Source organism: Corvus cornix, chromosome 3 (genome assembly GCF_000738735.6).
Source record: "Corvus cornix cornix isolate S_Up_H32 chromosome 3, ASM73873v5, whole genome shotgun sequence".
NCBI classification, from domain to species: domain Eukaryota; kingdom Metazoa; phylum Chordata; class Aves; order Passeriformes; family Corvidae; genus Corvus; species Corvus cornix.
The window spans coordinates 52,200,574-52,220,987 of record NC_047056.1 but is presented as its reverse complement, the minus strand read 5'-3'; the positions used below and the strand labels follow the sequence as shown (position 1 = coordinate 52,220,987).

The 20,414-nt window shown below is 38.2% G+C and overlaps 1 protein-coding gene across 5 annotated transcripts in view; it reads right to left on the bottom strand.

The window, feature by feature from the left end:
- The window catches only part of ADGRG6 (adhesion G protein-coupled receptor G6), a 111,568-nt gene that overhangs the window by 30,493 nt on the left and 60,661 nt on the right, over positions 1-20,414 (bottom strand). For all 5 annotated transcript variants that reach the window (XM_039568766.1, XM_039568767.1, XM_039568765.1 and 2 more), the window contains 8 exons: positions 17,043-17,128; positions 15,628-15,680; positions 15,494-15,547; positions 6,064-6,206; positions 5,258-5,372; positions 2,306-2,367; positions 938-1,145; positions 300-465 (listed from right to left, as the gene is read on the bottom strand). In XM_039568766.1, the coding sequence (XP_039424700.1) occupies positions 300-465; positions 938-1,145; positions 2,306-2,367; positions 5,258-5,372; positions 6,064-6,206; positions 15,494-15,547; positions 15,628-15,680; positions 17,043-17,128 (887 nt within the window). The remainder of the gene's footprint in view (positions 1-299; positions 466-937; positions 1,146-2,305; positions 2,368-5,257; positions 5,373-6,063; positions 6,207-15,493; positions 15,548-15,627; positions 15,681-17,042; positions 17,129-20,414) is intronic.

Sequence of the window (20,414 nt, the reverse complement as noted above, 5' to 3'; positions counted from 1 at the left end):
TAGAGGTTATTTTCCTTTTTCACTAGTAAAAATACCCCACAAAACTAAAAAAGGTTCAAGTGTGTTCTGGATTTATAAGCAAATTACTTTTTATCTGCATGGAATGTGAGTTTATCTGTGTTTCCTGTCACTCAAGGAAATACTACATTAATCTGTTATCTGTTTGGATGATTGTAGGAAAAAGGAAATAGAAAGTAGGTGGAGAATTGGGAGTTGTAAGTGGATTTATAGGAACCACAGTAAACACACTTGGAACGACAGGCACATTTCATGTTCAAATACAACTGCTTGTTCTGTACCTGGAAATCAGATGCATTATTCTGTGGACTGACACTGAAAGAACCACCTTTGAATGAAGTTGAATTTATAGAAGACACTCCAAGTGCGAGATTTCGTGTTGAAATAGTCATGGATGGTCCAGCAAAATGGATCTTTAAAGCCAAGGCATCAATAGTTTTTAGAGCTCTAAAAACAGAAATAAAAATTATTCTGGAAACTGAATACAGAACAAAACTTACTTATGCTCTGCATGCTACCCACATCACAAGATGATCCTCTTGTTACTGACTGTGTTTCTGTCACCCATCTGTGTATTCACAAGGATACTATTTGACTGTAAATTTATGCAACTCTCTTGAAAACAAAACCTTTTGACTGACAGAAACTGTCTGACTACATATCACTGGTCCTGAAATAATTTTCCAACAATACTTAGATCTATACTACATCATGTATCAGAAGACTTCTTTTCCAGCCAAATACTTTGTCTTTGTCATGTACAGTAAAAGAAGAAATATTTGTGTCTATAATTTGGAGAATTCTTTTCAACGGAAATCAGAAGAGTTTGATTTTCTCGTTTGTCTATACATGGAAGGATGAATCCTTACAGCCTTGCAGGTTGCTCTCAAAAACTTTTCTCAAATGCAGAAATACTTACTCTGAAGATGAGGCTGCCAATACACTGTCTGAACTGGTTAGAATATTGGAAAAAATTGTCACAACAGTAGAACCCAGAGATTCATCAATTTCTTCATCATTCACAATTTTTTTGAGCTTCTGCACAACGTCATTTACTTTGTCTGAGGTCAGCTGCTGCCCCTCGCCAGTGAGATTCAGAAGCTGATTTGCGATATCTGCTGCATTTTCTGTGAGCATACAGAATCAAGCAAAAAGAGAAAATAATGCATTACAGTCCTGAAGTAATCCAGAAATACAAATTTTTATTATCACAGTTGAAAGCTAGCGTGTGTTCTATGGTACCTGTAATGAACATGGGATTTTATCCTTTGGTCAAATTTGAAATTTTTAAAAAATGTATCTAGAACCTGCTGATTGTATACTGTCCTCATTGGCTGTGTCTTTCTTTTTTTTGTTTTGATTTGAGTTTGTAAATCAGAACTATTATAGAAAGGGGTAATTGAATGAAAAAGAGAAATAAAATGCATATTATCTCTCTTTTTTTCTCCTAATGCTATCCTTTCTTTTTCACTGGGAAAAGGTTTCACTCTTGAAGTGAAACAAATGCATTTCAAAGTCTCTATTACTGAAAAAGTAATCACTCCTTTAAGCTTTCCAAAGAAAGTCTGATCCCCTAGCAAATGTTTCAGTCCTTTCAGAGGACAGTACTCTTACTTGTCAGAGGGCTGACAAGCACAACATACAAGCAAATTTCATGAGAAGAATTTTCCTAGAAAGGAAAGTTTGATAGCGTGTCCGATGGCAAAACATGTTAAAACGGTAATTTCAATGCCACCTGGACAGAAAACTAATAAAAACACTAGCCTTTTACAACATCAAAAAATATTTGAGGTTTACTGGAATTCGCAAATAACATTTTGAAAGATCAGCCTTCTTTAGTCTGCAACTGGCTGTTATTTTTTATAATACAGTTTACAGTCTACAGTCTAATATTGTAGAATGTTCATTTTACATGACATGATGTTTTCATATAATCTGACTGCAAGTACTCAATCGATTAAGTTAGGTAGCCAGGCTCCCTAGGACACCTCTATCAACAACAAAAAAAAAAAAAAAATAGGCTTCTCCAACAAAACAACTCAGAACAAGAGCTTACTGTAGGTATTCTGAAATACATATGAGTGTCTAATTCTTTTCACCTGACTGAAATGTCATTTAATTCAGTAACTGGTATCCAGAGCTTTTAACGGGTGAGCTGAATTGAACTTGGGTGCACTTCCCCAAAGTTTAATTATTTACTTTGCACTGATTTTTTTAGAGGGATTTTTAAACAACTTAGCATAAAGAGAAAAGATATCCTTCCAAAGACCAACATTAATATACCCACCTGTACAGTTTCTAAGATCAGGCTGACCCCAGTATGATGTATAATTCTGCAGACCCAAGTAGCTAAAGAGGAAAAATGACAAAATTCACATGAAATATAGTAACAAAATTACATAAATATTTCATAATTCTTATGCAGGTGTCACAGTGGTCCACTCTTCTCAATTCACTAGCATTCCTGGTAACATGGCCCCTAGTGAAACACAGTATGTATACGTGACAGTGAAAGTGTATGATTGATTAAATGATAGTGCTGAGAGAAACCCCAGTTCTGCAGCAGAAATTCTTGCCTTGTATTTCAGGAAATACCCAAATTTTGACAGAAACTATTACACCTCTACTATGGCCTAGTCAGATGCAGTTTCTATAATTTCTTCTTGCTATAAATGGCTTTGAGCAAGTAAATAGCAAGCAGTTCTTGAGTAACTCCAGTGAGGGAGACACCACAGCCTCTCTGGGCAATCTGTTCTGGTGCTTGGTAACCCACACAGTAAAGAAGTTCTTCCTCACATTCAGGTGGAAATTCCTGGGCATCAGTTTCTGCTCACTGCCCCTTGTCCTATTGCTTGGCACTACTGAGAGGAGCCTGGCTCCATCCATTTGACACCCTCCCTTGAGATACTCATAGACATTGATGAGGTCCCCCTCAGTTGTCACTTCTCAAGGCTGAACAGGCCCAGCTCCCTGAGCCTTTCCTCATAAGAGAGATGGTCCAATCCCTTAATCATATTTATCACCCTGTATCACTGGCTCCAAAATTAAACACACTTTTGCCTCAGTTTTCTTTAAAGACAATCATGTTGTCACAGCATGGAAAAAGGCAGGATGGTAAATGGGAAAAATTTATCCCTTTACTCAGCACTTGATAAAATAACATTATTCCTCAGCTGATCACATTTATATAACAGCACAGGTAATCACCAGCTGTGGAATGCAGATGACTAGAAGAGACTGTTAGAAGAGCTTCCTCTTTTCCCAAAACACATCCCACCAGTGCTCCATATTAGCAAAAGCTAGTGGAGGCAGAGGCAAGGAAGGCACAGCACAGGGCAGAACACAGTACTTTATTTTTTTAATGAGAAATGCTGTATGCAGACAATCAATGGTATAGTGTAGACCACAAATGAATAATAAAGATAAGCAATACTGGGACAGCAAAGGCCAGAAACCTTAATTTTTAATGATTCTGAGGATCTGACATAAAAACAATCTGATTTCTGCACTACTCACTCTACAACAAGAGTTGGTCAGTCAGAATCAGTTCTTGTACAAGATTAGGAGGCTGAGGAAGTGAGTTATTTAAATATAATGTGGGTTGCTTTCCTGTTTGGCACTGAACCTCAAAGCTGATTCATATCCATGTTGCCATACTGTTTTCAAAAAGTAAAAGATCTGGTCTTCTTAGAACATGTTCCAGATGCAATGTGGGTGGATAAGACATACATATTGCATTTAATGATAATCATCCTAAATACTGAAGGAATTAATTAATATTGCATCATCATAACCATGTTTAAGGCACTCAAAGCCATAATGTTTTGGTAATATATAAATGGAAGTAATAATATTCCCTTATTATAAATGGGAAATAGACCCACAGAGTTAAAGTCTTTTGTAGATGTTTGCAAAAAAAACCTACATTAGGGAAAATTTCTTAAACCTTAAAAACACAGGTTCAAATTTTAAAGCATAAGATTATCCCCACCTTCAATTATGACTAACTACTGGCAGAATATTTGTTTCACAATTTCTTTTACTTTTCGCCTGATGAGACGAGGTGTTTTGGATTAAGACAAATACACATCTCATCTTCATAGAATTTTATTCTAAATCTTACACAAGTCAGATAGTAGTGGTGGAGTGGTAGCAAATGTGAAGCGTTGGGTACAGTAACATAAAGGTCACGGCCAAGTGCAATGTCCTGCGTGTGGGTCAGGGCAATCACAAGAACAAAAAGAGGCTGGGGGGAGAATGGATTGAAAGCAGCCCTGAAGAGAAGGACTCAGGGATGGTTGAAGACAAGCTTAATAAGACTGGGCAATATGTGTTTGAAGCCCAGAAAGCCAACCATAGGCTGGGCTGCATCAAAAGCAGCATGGCCACCAGGTTATCACCAGGAAGTGATTCTGACACCTTAGTCTGCTCTCATGGAATCTCAGCTGGAGAACTGCATCCAGCTCTGAGGCCTTCAACGTAAGAAAAATGTGGATCTGTTGGAGCGAGTCCAAAGGAGGCCCACGAAGATGTTAGAGGGCTGGAGCACCTCTCCTAAAAAGAAACTGAGAGAGCTGGGACTCTTCAGCTTGGAGAAGGGAAGGCCCTGGGGAACTTCCAGCAAGTAAAGGGGGCTACAAGAGATTTGGACAGGGACTTTTTACAAGGGCATGTAGTGACAGTACAATGGCAAATGGTGTAAAGTAAAAGAAATTAGGTTTCAGTTAGATATTAGGAAGAAATTTTTTTTACTTTGAGGATGATGAGGCACTGGCACAAGTTGTCCAGAGAGGTTGTGGATATCTCATCCGTGCAAGTGTTCCAGGCCAGGATGGATGGGGGTCTGACCAACTTGGTCTAGTGGAAGGGATCCCTGTCCATGGCAGTGGGGTTTGGAACTAGATGATCTTTAGAGTCCCTTCCAACCCAAGCCATTCTATGATTCTATGACTTGAATCAAACAGTTTCATTCTGTAAGAAGGTGCTATTTTTAAAGTCATGCTGAACATGTATTAATTGTGGGCCCCAATATGCCCTACAGAAGTGGTAGATTTTTTTTTTCTTACCAATGAAATACATACTATTATTGCACCCACCTAATCTCTCACAGTATAGAAAGCGTCTTCCTGAAATACAATACCAGCCAATGGCAACCATTATATATACCTAAATAATAACTATGTATAACCAGAAAGCTGTGTCTGAAACAACCCAGCTTCTCAGATACTTGAACACTTACCAGGTTCTTGATGCAGTCTGAACTGAGCTCCCATGGCAAAATGTGATGTTGGTCACAGTAGGCCTGGTATCTGGCCAAAAATAGTTTGGAGGGTTTTCTTCAGCTAAACATTTTTCTGTAAAAATGAGTATATCAGTGTTAATAGTAAATTTCTTCACCTAATCATCCTCCATTTCTTGTCCTCAGCTCATCAACCAGTCTACAGCACAAAATTGTCTTCACGTGAAATGCTTGGTTGTTTGCAATAGAGGAGTGCACAACAGGGGATCACACATGCTGCTGCTTCTCAAGGGAAAGAGTTGAATGTGCATGCTGTATCCATCTGCACAACACCAGCCTCCACCTCTTCCCTCCCAAAGGAAGGGCAATCTTTGGTAGAAGTTGGATGGGAAAAGACAAGAGCTAAAAGAAGATTGATTAAGGGCAACAGCTGTCAGGAACACAAACAACATTGAGAAGTGGGGATGAGGTGCCTTAGAGGTCCAAAATATCTCATTTTAGCTCTGACTGTAGAGCATATTTCCTTATCCTCAGACCATCAGAGGAGCTGTAAGGGACTGTCCCAGCCACTTTGAACCAGACAGCAAGACACTGACTAAAGCAATCCGGACAACTTTGTTTGTGTTAAAAGTGGTATTTTGAGCATGGCTCTCTGAGATTAGTGGACCAACAAGGCTTATAGGGACAATTTAAAATCTGAAACAATCATACTGTTTGGAAATGTGTCATTATTTTAACACAGAAGATGCTTATTTATGAACAAGCAAAAATAAATTTGTTGTGCAACAAAACTGAACACTACTTACCCACTGGATCAACATCCACAGTATGAAGTTGATATCCTTCTTCCATGGTTCTATTATTACTTATGAGCTTCTGTCGGATGTCTTCCTCTTCTAAATTGATGTTGTTGGTAGCATTATAAACCAGAAGAGCCAAAGCGCTAAAACTGCAAGCAAAATTATCCATGTGTTTCTGTCAGAACAGCAGAGGCCAAATATGTGGAAATAAAAATATCTGACAAACTCTGGTTTTCTGAGTATGGAGCAGTGTCACCAAAACAGTGCTGCTCATTAACTTTAAATTATTATTTTGGTATATATAGGGACATGACAAGAATATATGGTTGGGAAATTTCATCTTCTAGTTACCATTAAAGATGCATCTCATCAAAAGAGCTAAGAAGTGTTTTCAGAAGAGTTCAGAAGATGAAACCATAGAGTTGTGAGTTCTAAATGGGCCCTAATTAATTCTAAAAACCTGGTTCCTAATGGCTTAGGAACTTAAGAGCTGATTCACCCCACCTCACAAAACTTGTCAGGGTGGGACAAGTCATCCTCCAGAGGATCCACCTCTACACTGACTACAGAGAAAGACTAGGAGATTAACAAAGAACGGATGCCTAACATTTAAATCTCTTAAGTTTTTTATGGAGTGAAAAACACTCTGACATACTTTTGAAGCTTTTAGTCATAATTAGGAAAGACGCGTTCCTCAGATGAGTAATTGAAGTTTGAGCACTAATAGCTGCTCTGTACTGTAGCCCACTGCTACTTTCTTGGGCATAAAAAGTAGTTCAAAGTGCCCAAGCCTCTTTCCTGTGAACAAAATAAAACAGTCCCCACCCTTGTCCCAAAACATAACTTTTCTGGAAGGGAAATCATGAACAGCCAACCAGTTCTAGCAGGACACAGGAAATAAGCCCAGAGTGGAAGGCCCAGAAATTTCCTCCTGGGACAAAAGGAAACTGGAGATGAGAATACGTCGGTACCCAAGAGCATTGCTTGGCTCTGACTAGTAGGAGGTAAGCCACTAAAGCACGGAACATTGGATGTCCATGGGAGCCAAAATGTGGAAAAAAGGAAAAAGCAAACCTGCTTTGGGCTGTCTTCATCTTAGCCTTGCCCTTGGATACCCATCAGCCTGAATAAAGACAGACCTTTGGAGTGTGTGAGCTGTTCCTGGCAGCCTGGGCAGTGGTGGCACTGCCAGCACACATACAGTGAGCAGGGCACACACCCCTCAGGGGTTCTTTCACCTGTGGCCCCCTGTGCAAGAAAGCAACAGCGAGCTAAAGGGGTTTGTGGTCTACAGGAAGAAGAGTAGCAGAAAAAAAATCTGTAGGGGTTCTGAACAGGGCTAGTAGGGTTTTCAGGTATACCTTCCTAGACAGAAGAGGACTTCAGTTAAAAAAGCCCTCAGAAAGACACCCCCATGATGACAGCTCAGAACTGCACTTCCATATGTGCCTAATTTTCTTGACATATTCACTGTTTTACTGGTAATATGTTGCTGGAGAAGAAAGATAAAAATGTGACCACCTGCAGGCTTGGCTTTCTCTTTTCCCACTGGATGAATTTTAGCAGAGAAATTCCAGCTATCCCTGGCCAGGTCGCTCCTTCCCTGCTCCCAGAGATACTGAGCTCCTCCTAACATTCCCTTGGTCTCTGTGGAGTGTTTAACATGTATATGGCAAATAGCCTCAGTAGGGTGGATATGCATTAGCAGGCTTTTGCTGTACACCTCAGATACATTACAAGCACAAGTTTATTACAGCATTTATTTTTAGCAGAAGTATGGAAATTGCCTACGAGACTGCCAATTCCTTCAGCCCTCCAGTACTTCAGCCCCAGAGTCTCCTGGCAGTTAACCATCTTTCCTAAAAGATTCTGGCTTCATTTGTCTATTCCCTTTACCTCAGAAGAGGAAAACTTAATATACTGATGCCACTCCCTACCTCAGCACTCTGGCTGCAGAACAGACATTCTGAACAGTCACCACTACTCCTTAGCTGCCTGTTTCAGGATTCCCAACTAACCAAATGATATTTAGTATCCATAACTGTGAGGAGGGATAACTCCAACAAAATGGAAGGGATAATGAGAGATGTGAGTGACTGAGATAAGAACTCAGACCAGCAGGGAACCTGAATCATTTATTCAAAGAAACAAGCTGGTTTTATAGACCTTTTCAAGGCACAGTATTTCCTCACATGGTAATTCTCAGTACGTGACCTATCCCATGTTGCCACGTCAGCAACACGCTTTCCAAACGTCCTTCTGTGGGGTGATCACACGCTGTTCATCTGCCTGTCAGCTCCCGGCAAACTCCCCTCCGTAAGGATCTGCTGTGTGACACCTCCTCCCCACAGAGTCCAACAAAAACAAACCTCTCTGTGCTGCCATGTGCTCCTTTGTGCTACCATATACTTCTTTGTACTACCATGTACTTCTACAAGCACGTCACACAACCTATAACCCAAATCAATCTTATCTCTCCTCACAGATAGATGCCGCACAACTGGTTGCAGCTACATTGAAGAATTACAGAGAAAAGTATTGATTATGAAGAACTGATAAAAATAATCTCTTAATCCAATCTGTTGTTTTCTGAGAAACGCTTAGAGCACAAGTCATGTATACTGTATAATAAGAGCCTACTCCATATTATGATGAAAACAATTTCTACAAACTTTTCAGAATGACTCATGCTCGCTTCCCAGAGTAAATAAATACCTTTTAACTTGACAGCTGACGCAACATGAAGTTGAGTGCTTCCTTCCACTTTTGTCACACTCAGATCCCAGAAAGAAAACATTATAATGGTAAAGAGCAAATTCTCAATTTGAGAAACAGTGGGATTGCACTCAAATAAATGGCAATGCTGCCATGCTTTGCCGGTGTCACCGGATTTGCTACACCCAACCTTAAATCTTTTATTGTGTGCCATATAAAGGCAGATAGATTCTAACAGCAGTAATCAATTACAAATTACACATCATCTACAGTAACCTGTACTGCCAACAGTACTGCCATCGATATAATAAAGAAAAATGGATTGAGGTGTGGGTAAACACAACAGGGATAAGTATGTTTCTCTTTTCTTTGACTGAAATGGTGACAGCAGGAGCAAGCAGGAAAGCTGGGGAAGACCAGTGTCTATCCCACTTTGTCCTGGTCTGTTGAGCTAATCTGGCTCAGAGAGAGGAATTTACGAAGCTGCATCCTCATCAGAGGCACAGGAAGCGGTGGTGGAGCCTGCACTGCCATGGCGCAGCCCACAAAGCCAGCTTTCTTCTCCAGCAGCGTGACTCAGAGCTATTCCAGGACACTGTGCCTACACACGGGCTGTGGTCGCGCTGCCGTGCCATGCGGGGAGCCCGAAGGAAGGATTAACAAACCACATGAACCCTGCAGCGCTGACTGTCTTGCACCTGAAGGGATGGGGTTGATAACCAGCAATGCACATTTCTCCTTTCTGTTGTACTAGACAGGCTGAACAAATACTGAATTACTCTTGTTGTCAAACTGTTTCACAAATCACTATTAATTTCTTTCATAGTTAATATTACTTGATTTAAAGAATATAAAGAAACATTTTAAAAGAATCTAAATACTCAGGGAATCTAAATTTCCACTATAAGGCACTGGGAATTTCAGTACTAACTACCCTGGCATATTTTAAATAGTTTTAAAATGTCAACATTAAATTCTTTACTAATCTTACTGTTATGTTGGCTCTGAAGGTAAGCAGTGATGGGTTGCTGTAACTGAAGGCTGACAGCACAGGTAGGCCCACAGAGCCACCTCTGAACAGTTTTAACTACTTCACATTAACTGGACAGACAAAAATAAGAACTGACTGTTCCATAAGTCACTAGTGAAAATGCAATACAAAGAGCAGACAAAATGTTAGAATAACACACAGAAAAAGACAGAAATAAGTATGAAAGCAGAGGGAAACTAAAAGCATTGCACAAAAGCATCTGAGTTGTGAATAATCTTTTACTTGAGGTGATTTTGACTGCTATACATTAAATGTTCAGAACAGAGAGAAAAAAATTATGACTTGACATAATAGACACATTTAAAGAAATGTCAAGGATGAACAGCTTCCTTTCCCTGGAGAAGGTGATGTTATAGTTAGAATATGAAATCTGAGACTTCATGACACAAAACTAAAAATTGCAGCTACTTCTTGGACTAAAAAAAAAAAGCATCCTAAGTCTTCCTTTTAAGTCAATGACTGTCGTAGCAGAACAATTTTGCAAGCACCATGGTCATGCTTCGTGCCTGTGCTTGTGTCTCTGGGTCTTGCTCCTCCTTGCAGATCTGGTGTGGGAATACAAGCAACTCTGGGTTTTCAACAGAAAGCAGTTATAATGTGTGCTAATTTGGGATGAAGGCTATTCATTACTAGAGAATGTTGCAAAGACCCGAACCAGAAAGGACTGGAATCCCTCACATGGAACAGCTGGTCTTTGCTGAAATGAGATTTTGGTTACACTTGCACTGTATTCTGAAACAACGAAGAAAACCCTCATTCCCCATTCCCCAACACACTGCTTTTCTAAAAATACCATCTAACAATGTCAGACCTATACTAAATCTAAATAAAGTCAGTGGAAAGATAAAGGAAGTCATTGGAAGCTGGAAAAGGGCAGGAAGCTTCAGCAGCAGACTAAGAAGGGATCATCCTTCAGTCACTCAAAAGGAAATCCCAAATTCTTCCACCTGTGATGGAGGCTTTCTTTACAGGTCATGGACACAAGATACCACCAGGGCATTGTGGAGAAACCTGAGGATTTTCACCTGCTGCTTATTTACTTGGTTTTTCAAACAGAAATATTACACATAATGTATATGTTATGCAGCATTTTAAAATTTTTCTCAGCCCTGGTAAAGGATGTCCCTTACTACCTTCAGTAACACTGAAGTTGAAGTTGTGGGGAGTAGAGGTGAGACAGGTCCAAATTCTTCCTAAAACCTCACCAGTAGAAACCCAGAAAATTTTTGAAACAGGAATAGACATCACAGATATGTTCATTTATAACAAGAATAGCATAATTATTTCATAACAAACAATTTGAATTAATCTACAAAGAATGTAAAAAGCCTAATACTTTACCTAGGACTAGAAAAGTGAAATTATGCTGCTCTAGTGTTGCTAACTCTTGTCTAAAACTATTACACAATCTAATTAATGTTTTATCCAAGTGCATTAAACTTTCCATTAAGCAAAGCAACACCCAAGAACACAGCATGCAGGAGCCTGAATATGCCTCACTGACACTGGTGGCAAAACTCCCACAGACTTCAAGGAGCAGGACCAGGCATAGGTAGCTCTGATTTCCTGCTTTCATCTCTATTTTCATTCCCAAGACAAGGGATTTCTGTTTAGATTTAGTAGTTTTTATGCAGATGGCTGCCACTGCAGTTTTTAATTTGGATGAAATGTTTAACAGTACTAACGATAATATTGTTTCCCATAGTAGGAGCAACCGAAAACTGGAAATAGGCCAAAATTATGACAATCAAGCAGTGGGAGTTGGAACAAGCATAAACTTTTTTGTATGTTAAGTGGAGAAAAATTCATCAATTAATTGGGGTCTGAATTCTCAAAATTACTTGCAAAATAAGAGAAGAAAGGAGAAGCAAGGGAGCTGAACTCTTTATTAAAGACCAATTCCCCTACTGTGAAGCAGTCCTATGTAGTCATCTGACAAAACCTAGGATCAGTAGGACTTTTCTGAGAAAAGCAGCAGCAGCAGTCACAGAAAGTTTTGACACAGCTTCAGAGACATAAAAGGCACGGAATTAATGAAAGAAACAAACACATTTATAGTTTATCCACAAAATTGGCTAACTTGGATAAAATCCACAAATTGGTTTTGCTTTCAAAGGTTTCTGCAAAAATAATGAGGGACAAAGAAAGAGCTATATCCATAGCCTGTGCTGAACTCCTGTCTAGTTTGAACAGCTGCCCTCTCATTAAGAGGTGGAAACAGTACAGCCAGAGGAAAAATTGAATACAAAGTCAAATATAGCTGTGATAAAATTCTGTCTATTAAAGTAGTTAATCATCTACCGAAGTATTAGCTTGATATATACTGCTGTCATCCAGAGATGTCACAGTATTAAAGGTGCTGATAATAATATGCACTTTTGGACTTGGCACTCTGTCTCTCATCACTGGGTACATAAACGCCTAATCAGTGCAGTGTACTTTGGATTTCTGCAGCTCACAGAACATAGTAATGAAAGAGCAACAATCCACTTCAATAATTTTGGGGTTTTTTCCCTTCTCCAGAATGCAGTACAGTTTAAAATATCTTTTTTGAAAAACACCTATTTTTAATGTGACAAAAAAAGCCAGCTTCCTACTTCCTACTTCCAGCTTCTACTTCTTCACTGAATCGTTCTCTCCAGTGATTCTTTCTCTTTCACATGAAAAAGATTAGGAGGGGAGAGGGACAGCTGAAGATCCTTGATGAGGTAGCAGTGTGGTAAATAAGGGTGAAGCAAAGCAAAATGCATAGAACAGGCTGGGGGATGTTGTTTTGTTGGTTTTGGGGTCTTTTTAACTGCTCTATAGAATACTAATCCAAAAGGAAAGCAAAAAAATGTGAACTGAATTACAAGAATATAAATCCATGTAAAAAGGGGAAAAACCTTCTCAAAGAGCAATTTTAAGAACTATTATACTGCCTCAGAAATAAGAAGGCTATGATCTTGTGGAAAGTTCAGAAAAGAGAAATAAGGCTTAGTGAGTTAAGAGTTAAGACTAATATGTTCACTTCTGTAGAAGATAAGGCCGTGATATTTTTGTTAGGTCTTAAATTTTACCTGTGGAATGAATTTCTGTTCAGATGAACATGAAGGTAAATAGAATAAGAAGTACTTAAAAACTAAGGGAAATAGCAGAATGCCTAAGACTGCAACAGACTTATCTATGACTATCCAAAATGAAGAAATAAGAAAATATTTGGGCAACTATTCACAGAAATACTATATAGGAACATTTAAATAATAGGAACTGCATGAAATCACACTGTGAGCAAGTTACATACAGGAATTCAGCCATAAAATTTCAGTGATTCACCTGGGCAGTCAGGAATTACAATTACTTCCATCAAGTATTTAGAACTTCTAACCTCTAACCTGCTAATGTTTTATATTCTCAAATGTTACCCTAGCATCTTGTAGGATTTCCTAAGAATCATAACCAGGAAAAATCCAAGGAAAGTCTAACAAAGAATCTTGACAGCAATAATCTGGAAGCAGTAGGAAAAAAGTTTTGCTTTACGGATCTTCAGAAATTCAACAGATTTGTCCTCCACAAAATTCAGAAACAGATGTGTGAACCTCAAAGAACTAAAGAACTGGTGACTAAACCCAGGAACACTGAAGACCAACGGGAAGCTGATCCTTTTATGGTTTCAGAAGGGAGGGATGTACAAGCATAGATATATACGCAGAAAACCTAAGACCTAAAGAAGCTTCAACCAATTTTTCTCAAACGTTCCTTCTGTAAGAGGTAAATTATGCATGAAAATGTATTCAAGACATGAAACCTCTATGACAAAAGGCAGAAAATCATGTGTATATGTATTTCTGTACATGTGTATGTACATATACAATGTGTAGTAAGTGGAATTCTTGCTAGTCATGTAACTCACTTAAATTTTTAATTATCCTTGCATTACCCCATCTGAATTTCTAGGTTGGGCAGGATCTTGACTTGTCTTGTTTGTTTTATTTTCTAAGAAAACATTCACAGCATGACACTCCTGATCATTTGGAGAACATTAAAATTCGGTGTAACATGATCAGCATTTATACTAAATTATTCAGAATGATGAAAAAATGCCATTTGACCTTGACACAAAGTGCACTAGAGCCTATGAGAGGGCTGGCTTCTCGTAAGACCAGGCCTCCCTTGAAAAATGGCACATTATGAACACATAATTCCATTGCCTCTGAAATGACATATAATGAACAAAAGAAATAGAAATGGGGTTACTTCCCCATAAGAGAAATATATTATGAGAAGTAATTTAGTGGCATATTCACTGTATGTCAAAAAGAGAGGGAAAAGAAAGGGAAGAGAAAGGGAAATTACTAAAATAGTTTCTCCCTCTTCAACCTTTTTTTTTGAGCAGACTAGGGAGAAGAAAAAAATCCAGGGGGCAGCATGGTAGAAAGGTGAGATGAGAAGAAATCAGGTGTACAGCTTGGCTGCTAGACTCATAAAAGATGAGAGAATAAGGATGGAGAAAGCTTTACATTCCTCAGCAGACTTGGATTGTTAGTAAGACCTGAGGCAAGGTCTCCACTTGAAAGGCCTTGCTGGCATAACCGTATCATTTAGAAGTGTGAAAAAAAACCGTACCCACATCACTACACCCTACTGTAAATGTAGGTCAAGCAGCAAAAGAGCCCATTCAGAGACTGGGCTTACAGTGTACCAGTTAAATGGTTTTGCCAATAAAAGCTGTCTTTCTGCTGTGGCTATGTGGGAAGGAGATATTACCTTTTTACAGATCTTTTCATGTCTAGGCAAACTCTGTTGAAAACTGGAAGCACCACTAATTACTTCCTGATGGTAAGTTGGGAATACTGGGCTATCTCTGATATTTAAAAGCCCAACTTTTACTGCCATTATCATGGCAGTTCTCAAGAGTAAGCAGTTAAAACTCTTCTCACAGGACTTTTGCCTACACTGTAAACAGATATATCCAATACCCACTTATTGCCCTATCCTCCCAAGAGTTATTGTGTTTTGGTTTCCTCTCCTTACTTTGGTCCTAAGATTCCCTCCCTCCCCAGACATCCCTCAGAAATCAGCCTGCTGCTTTCAAAGAAGCCCATGGAGGCCAGATTTTCAGGGGGGGTGACCCATCTAACTTTCTTTGGCTGCCTTTGAGGTCGTTCCAACTCCAGTGCCTCCAAGCCCAGCAGAAGTCAGGAAATGAGAGCATATGGTAAATAGTTTAACTCACACTGGTTTAGCTTTCAATTCTAGCATGATTTTTCAGTGTTTTCCATCTAGTAAGATGTCTATTAACTCAAAAGACTCTGGTTCAAGAGAAAAAATGCAGTGAGAGTGGACAGATACCAAAGTACCAAAACTTGCTGCTAAAGAAAGCTGGGTGTGTTGTACAACTTAAATATCCTGTATCTATTCAGTTTGTGACAGATGAAGTCTGAGCTCTGAAAAAATGATCTGTTAAGGTTTAAAGCTCACCAGGTTTAAACCAAACCAAACATGATAACCAGTATTAGGTTTCTAAGCACATTCAGAACACTGATCTTGCCAGCAGTCATGTATTTACAGACTTGCAGCATACGCCAAATAATAGGCAATGAATCCATTCATAGACAATGAAGCATGTTGCAAAGCCACTTGCAATAGCAGCTGTTGCCTCTATTGAGAAAATGTCATTCAAAATATTACCTTTTAATACTTCTTTTTTGTCTTGCTCCCTCTCTTACGGAGGCAGGGTGGATGCTGTGAAAGAAACAGACATTAATTAGGGTGGATTAATTCTCCAAAGGAATACAGCATAAATATCTTCCTCCTTAATTTACCTGATATTGACCACATACACGGTGTAATTCCAGTTCTGGAAAGTACGGTTCAGCTGAAAAACAGGAAGACATTGATCACATGAATGGTGAGATGTTAATGGGGCTCTTTGTTGCTTAAGGCAGTGTCAGAATTTCACCCTTCTGCCCCTTGAGAAATCCCCTTCAGTTTTGCGAAGCAAAGAGAACACTCACTTTTCAGTGAGGTGATTGCTGTACAACAGGTAGTGAGAGATGTGGCTTTTTGTGGACAGGAAATCTGTATAAGGCCATGACACAGTGAATAGGTGAGTGCACAGGATGCTGACCTTTTCCTTTTCTCCTTCTCTTCCACATCTTAAATTCTCAGATACACTTTGATTAGAATAGATTTACTGAAAAAGTTACTGGCTAAATTTTCACCTGAAAGTCTTCAAACTTACAATGATCTTCTTTTCAGACCTTTGTACTCTTTATTCCGAGTGTTCAACAGCTGCTCAGTTTTCCCCTGAGAGACACCTTTGCATACTCTGCTAGGGCCAAGTGACTCCTTTCTAGATTTTTTGGCTCAGGCACCTATGTAGTTTGCCTGTTTACTGCTGCTAAGGGAACAACCTTGGCAGATGTGGATGACTGCAATTCTAGTTTGTAGTTTACTATATATATATATTCTAGTTTATAGATTCCTTAGCTTCTGATAGCTGAAATCTCCAGGTTTACTAAAAGAAAAATATAGTTGCCATGTTTCATGATATCATATTTTCGCATAAGTAGTTGGTATATAGGTTTTACAAATTGTGTCAGTGTGACTATGTGAACTGTCAAGAATGAGAGAGAATATCTTTATTCAGAAAGAAAGAACTTTCAGAGGCAAGAACCTCAAGAATCCCTCACCCAGAGAGGAGCTTATGTCTGATAAAATGGACTGAAAAACCAGGGACTACTAGAAAGCTCAGCAAGTGACCTATGGCAGAAACCTTCTGAAGCAGAGAACATCAGGATGAATTGGAAAAGTTTATTGCCTCACACAAATCAACACTGCCTGGTGTTTCTAGGATTTCTGCCACAATATAACTTCAAAACTTTTAGCACTTGGGGAGACAATTTTTGTCCTATATCGTGATGTTGGAACTCAGATATGTACCTCTTTTGGTGGACAATTCTGATTTCTCCATACTTTCCAAAATCTCACCTACTATCTACATTTCTTAAGAAGCTAGCCAGTATGGTGCAGACATTTCAAAATTTTATCCATAGTGCTGAAGAGCCCCAGCCAGACCTGAATTCATTACTGCACAAATCAATAAAAGAAAGATATTTAGAGAACACATGTGAAGAGGTTTTTTTGGTAGTCTCTTTTTTATTTTTTTTTCCCAACTGATAACAGCGATGGGCCAGATTCATATGTGTAATCACACAGGAAAGAAAACTTAACTTACCCATTCTGCAACAACATCATGTACTTTCGACACCGAGTTGGAGTTGGAACTAGAGACAATTATAGATATCCTGTAGAATAGCCCACCTGTCCATTAAAAACAACATTATAGTGTTAGAAACTGAGCAAATGTACCTTTTTAATAATGAGACTTTAGCTTCATGATTAATATAAAAATTGTGCTGAACCCCAGATACAAGGCCACCTCACGCTCTTGTTGGCATTTAAAGTCTGAAATGAATAAGCCCTGCAAGTTTGGGCCCATTCTCACCAGCCCTGTTGATTTTGACAAGAATTCCCTCCCCCTCCGTATTTTCAGAGACACTTGAAATGTAACATGGAAACTCATGGACAACATACATAAAAATAGTATTTTGCATACGCCTCTAACATGGTGTGTAAAATCAAGATAATAAAAGTATCACAAATCTAAAAAATTATTATAATTAATGAAGTCTGAAACACAGATAAATTCTGCTCCTAGGCATATTGTTATAATTTGTTATAACAATATTGTTATAATTATTGTTATAATTTTGTTATATGTTTCAGAATTGAACCACTGCAGATTAGAGTTTAAATATTGTGAGAGCAGATAAAACTCATCAATTAAAAGTAGCCAGGTAAGTGAGGACAGAATTAGGTGTGAGAAGGGATCTAGAGCTCTTGTTTCCGAAGTACACTCTTGCTCTCAGGCCTGGCAATGGCCAGAAAGTAGAAGAACCCACATTAGCTTTACAAAACTGGCAGCTGAACAAACCATCTTTCAGTAACAAAATGTGTAACACTTGGCTTGGTGCAATTTTATATTCAGAAAACTTTTGAAATGGCACTGGCTAAATATAGGTTTTCTTTAAACTCATGACTGGGTAGGCAGCATTACAAGATTTCACATCTAATAAATAACATCAAATCATTTCAGAGTTATGCTCTGTGTTAAAAGTCTGTACTTTTCACAAGCCAGTTTTTTTTTTTTATTAAGTTACTAAACATTCTGTAAGCTCCAGTTGGATAAAATTTCCCAGGATGTGGGGGAGGTTTAAGAACTTCTGGACCAATTCACTGGCATGTATGCACATGCATGCCACTGCTTGGTTTTGGGCTGTTACCAAGGTTGTGGGTCTTGATCACAGATACATCATATAATTTGCATTTATATAATCTTATGTAAATCTTACAGAGACACTACATAGGACAGAGCAGGACATGACAATAATTATACAGAAATCCCTTTCTGTCTCTGAATGGAAAGGAACTGCTCTATCTTTCTGACTCTAAATAAAAGACCTTTTATTCTAAATGGAGCAAATGTCATGATTTTACAACTTCATAGATAATTATTGCACAACAGCTAGAAATAAAGGCATCTGGAAAAAAATTTGAAGTCAGTATTTTCCAATTTAAATGTGCATACATTGCTTACTGTTCATGAAGTGGTTGGAGTATTGTTCTTTCTTTACAATATGGAATTAATTACATGAACATTGAGATTGGTATGAAAATTCCTCTATGATTAAACACTAAAGAAGATGGTTTACTAGTTACCTTCTTTGGTAATCTATGATTACGTTTTTGACATGAGCAGAATGAACTTTGTTTTAATTTGTTGTCTTTTTTTCCTCTCTTAACTCAGGAAGCACACAAAATTGGTGCATAGTTTAATCTGAAAATGTACTTTAGTTTATTATTACTGTGATAGTTTGAAATAAAAAAAAATGACTAAAAAAATTAATTCTTTAGAAGTAGAAATTTGGACTTTGGGCAAGTTGAAAACACTTGCAAGACCTGGATGTCCTTTATATGTATATATCTCATATAAACACATAACCAATTTTAAATCTATAATGTACCTTTTACATGTGCCATACAGATACACACATACAGAAAGTGTGCATTATATATAGTCTTACAAATGCATATGTAATTATATATCTAATTATAACCTTATTTAGATAATTATATATAGTGACAAAATCACCTTAAAATAGGAATATGCAAAGTATTTTAAAAATCATACACAGTAACTACAAACTAGACTACAAACAGCTTCAAGATCTCCACCAGATGGTGACCCGAAGCATGTTTTAATGAGGCAAAAAAAAGAACAAGAACTAATCTACATTTTAAAATACTCTCAGGAGACTGCAGTGGCAGATAGTAAAAAACTAAAATTTACTTATCCCTGTTACAATTAAACAGTTGAAAACCCACCTCAAAATGCTGAATGAAAGAAAGGAAAAAAGTATAACATTGGTGAAAATCAGCCAAAGACAATTTGAAAAAAAAAGAGGAAAAAGTAGACTGGAAAACAAATCTCCCTACACCCACCACCAGCTACAAAAATATAATGATAGATGAAATATAAGTGTTTTTTAAAATTCTGTTACAAAAATTATCCAAACATTTAGTTTTGAAAAATCTTTTCTTTTTGAAAGTGAAATCCTCAAAAATATGTCAGTGAAGAACATTCATACACTCCCAAACAATAAAAGGGCATTAAATGATATAAAATACATGGCAACCAGTATATTATCCTCACAGTCTCCTGAGAGCTGTCTTAGAGAAGTAAACAAATATTAGAAATCACACATAAATGACATTTACTATCACTAAGATGTTACAAATTCCCTTCTAGTGTAATTATATTATCATTCCAAAACATCTTCATATGCTAAATGGTCCTATATCTAAAGGACGAAAGACAGCTACTTCTACACTCAGTCTACAAACTGAGTATCTAATAGATAAGATGATCTGGGGTTTTTTTCTACATCTAACTTAACAGGCTTGACGTACTGTAGTGGACCTCAGGTCGACACAGACAGCCCAGCTCAGTGAAGGAATCACATAAACAAGGCAAAAGGACTGCAGCAGAGCTAATGAGTTGATTCAGTGGTGGGTAAGAGGTGCTGTTTTGGTTTGTCCCAGATGGTAAATTGGCCAAGGAATAAACATCAGCTGAAACTGATGACTCATGGTACCTCACAGAAGAAACTGGTGTTTGGGTCTGCATGAGAGAGTGATGGATGGCTGCTGCAGCTGCTGTCAGAGTGCCTGTCAAGATGGTCTCTTTGTGCTGAATAGAGAGTCTGCTATAGGAAGATGGCAAAGGTACCACATCATTCATTATTGCAGTTCTCAATGACTGCAAAACAGGAGAGAGATTTGCAAAATGTCCATAATCAGCATTTTCAAAATCCAAGGCATTAGCAGTAATGATAGACATTGCTTCTCTGTTCCTGCTAAAGGATCCATATACCTCCACTTCTGAGTTCCATTCAGAAAGCCTCGGTATGTTTGCTGATGTCAGAACAGTGAAATCACTTATGTCTTTATTATTGTCAATGATTTCTTGTTCTACTGCCCAGAGAGA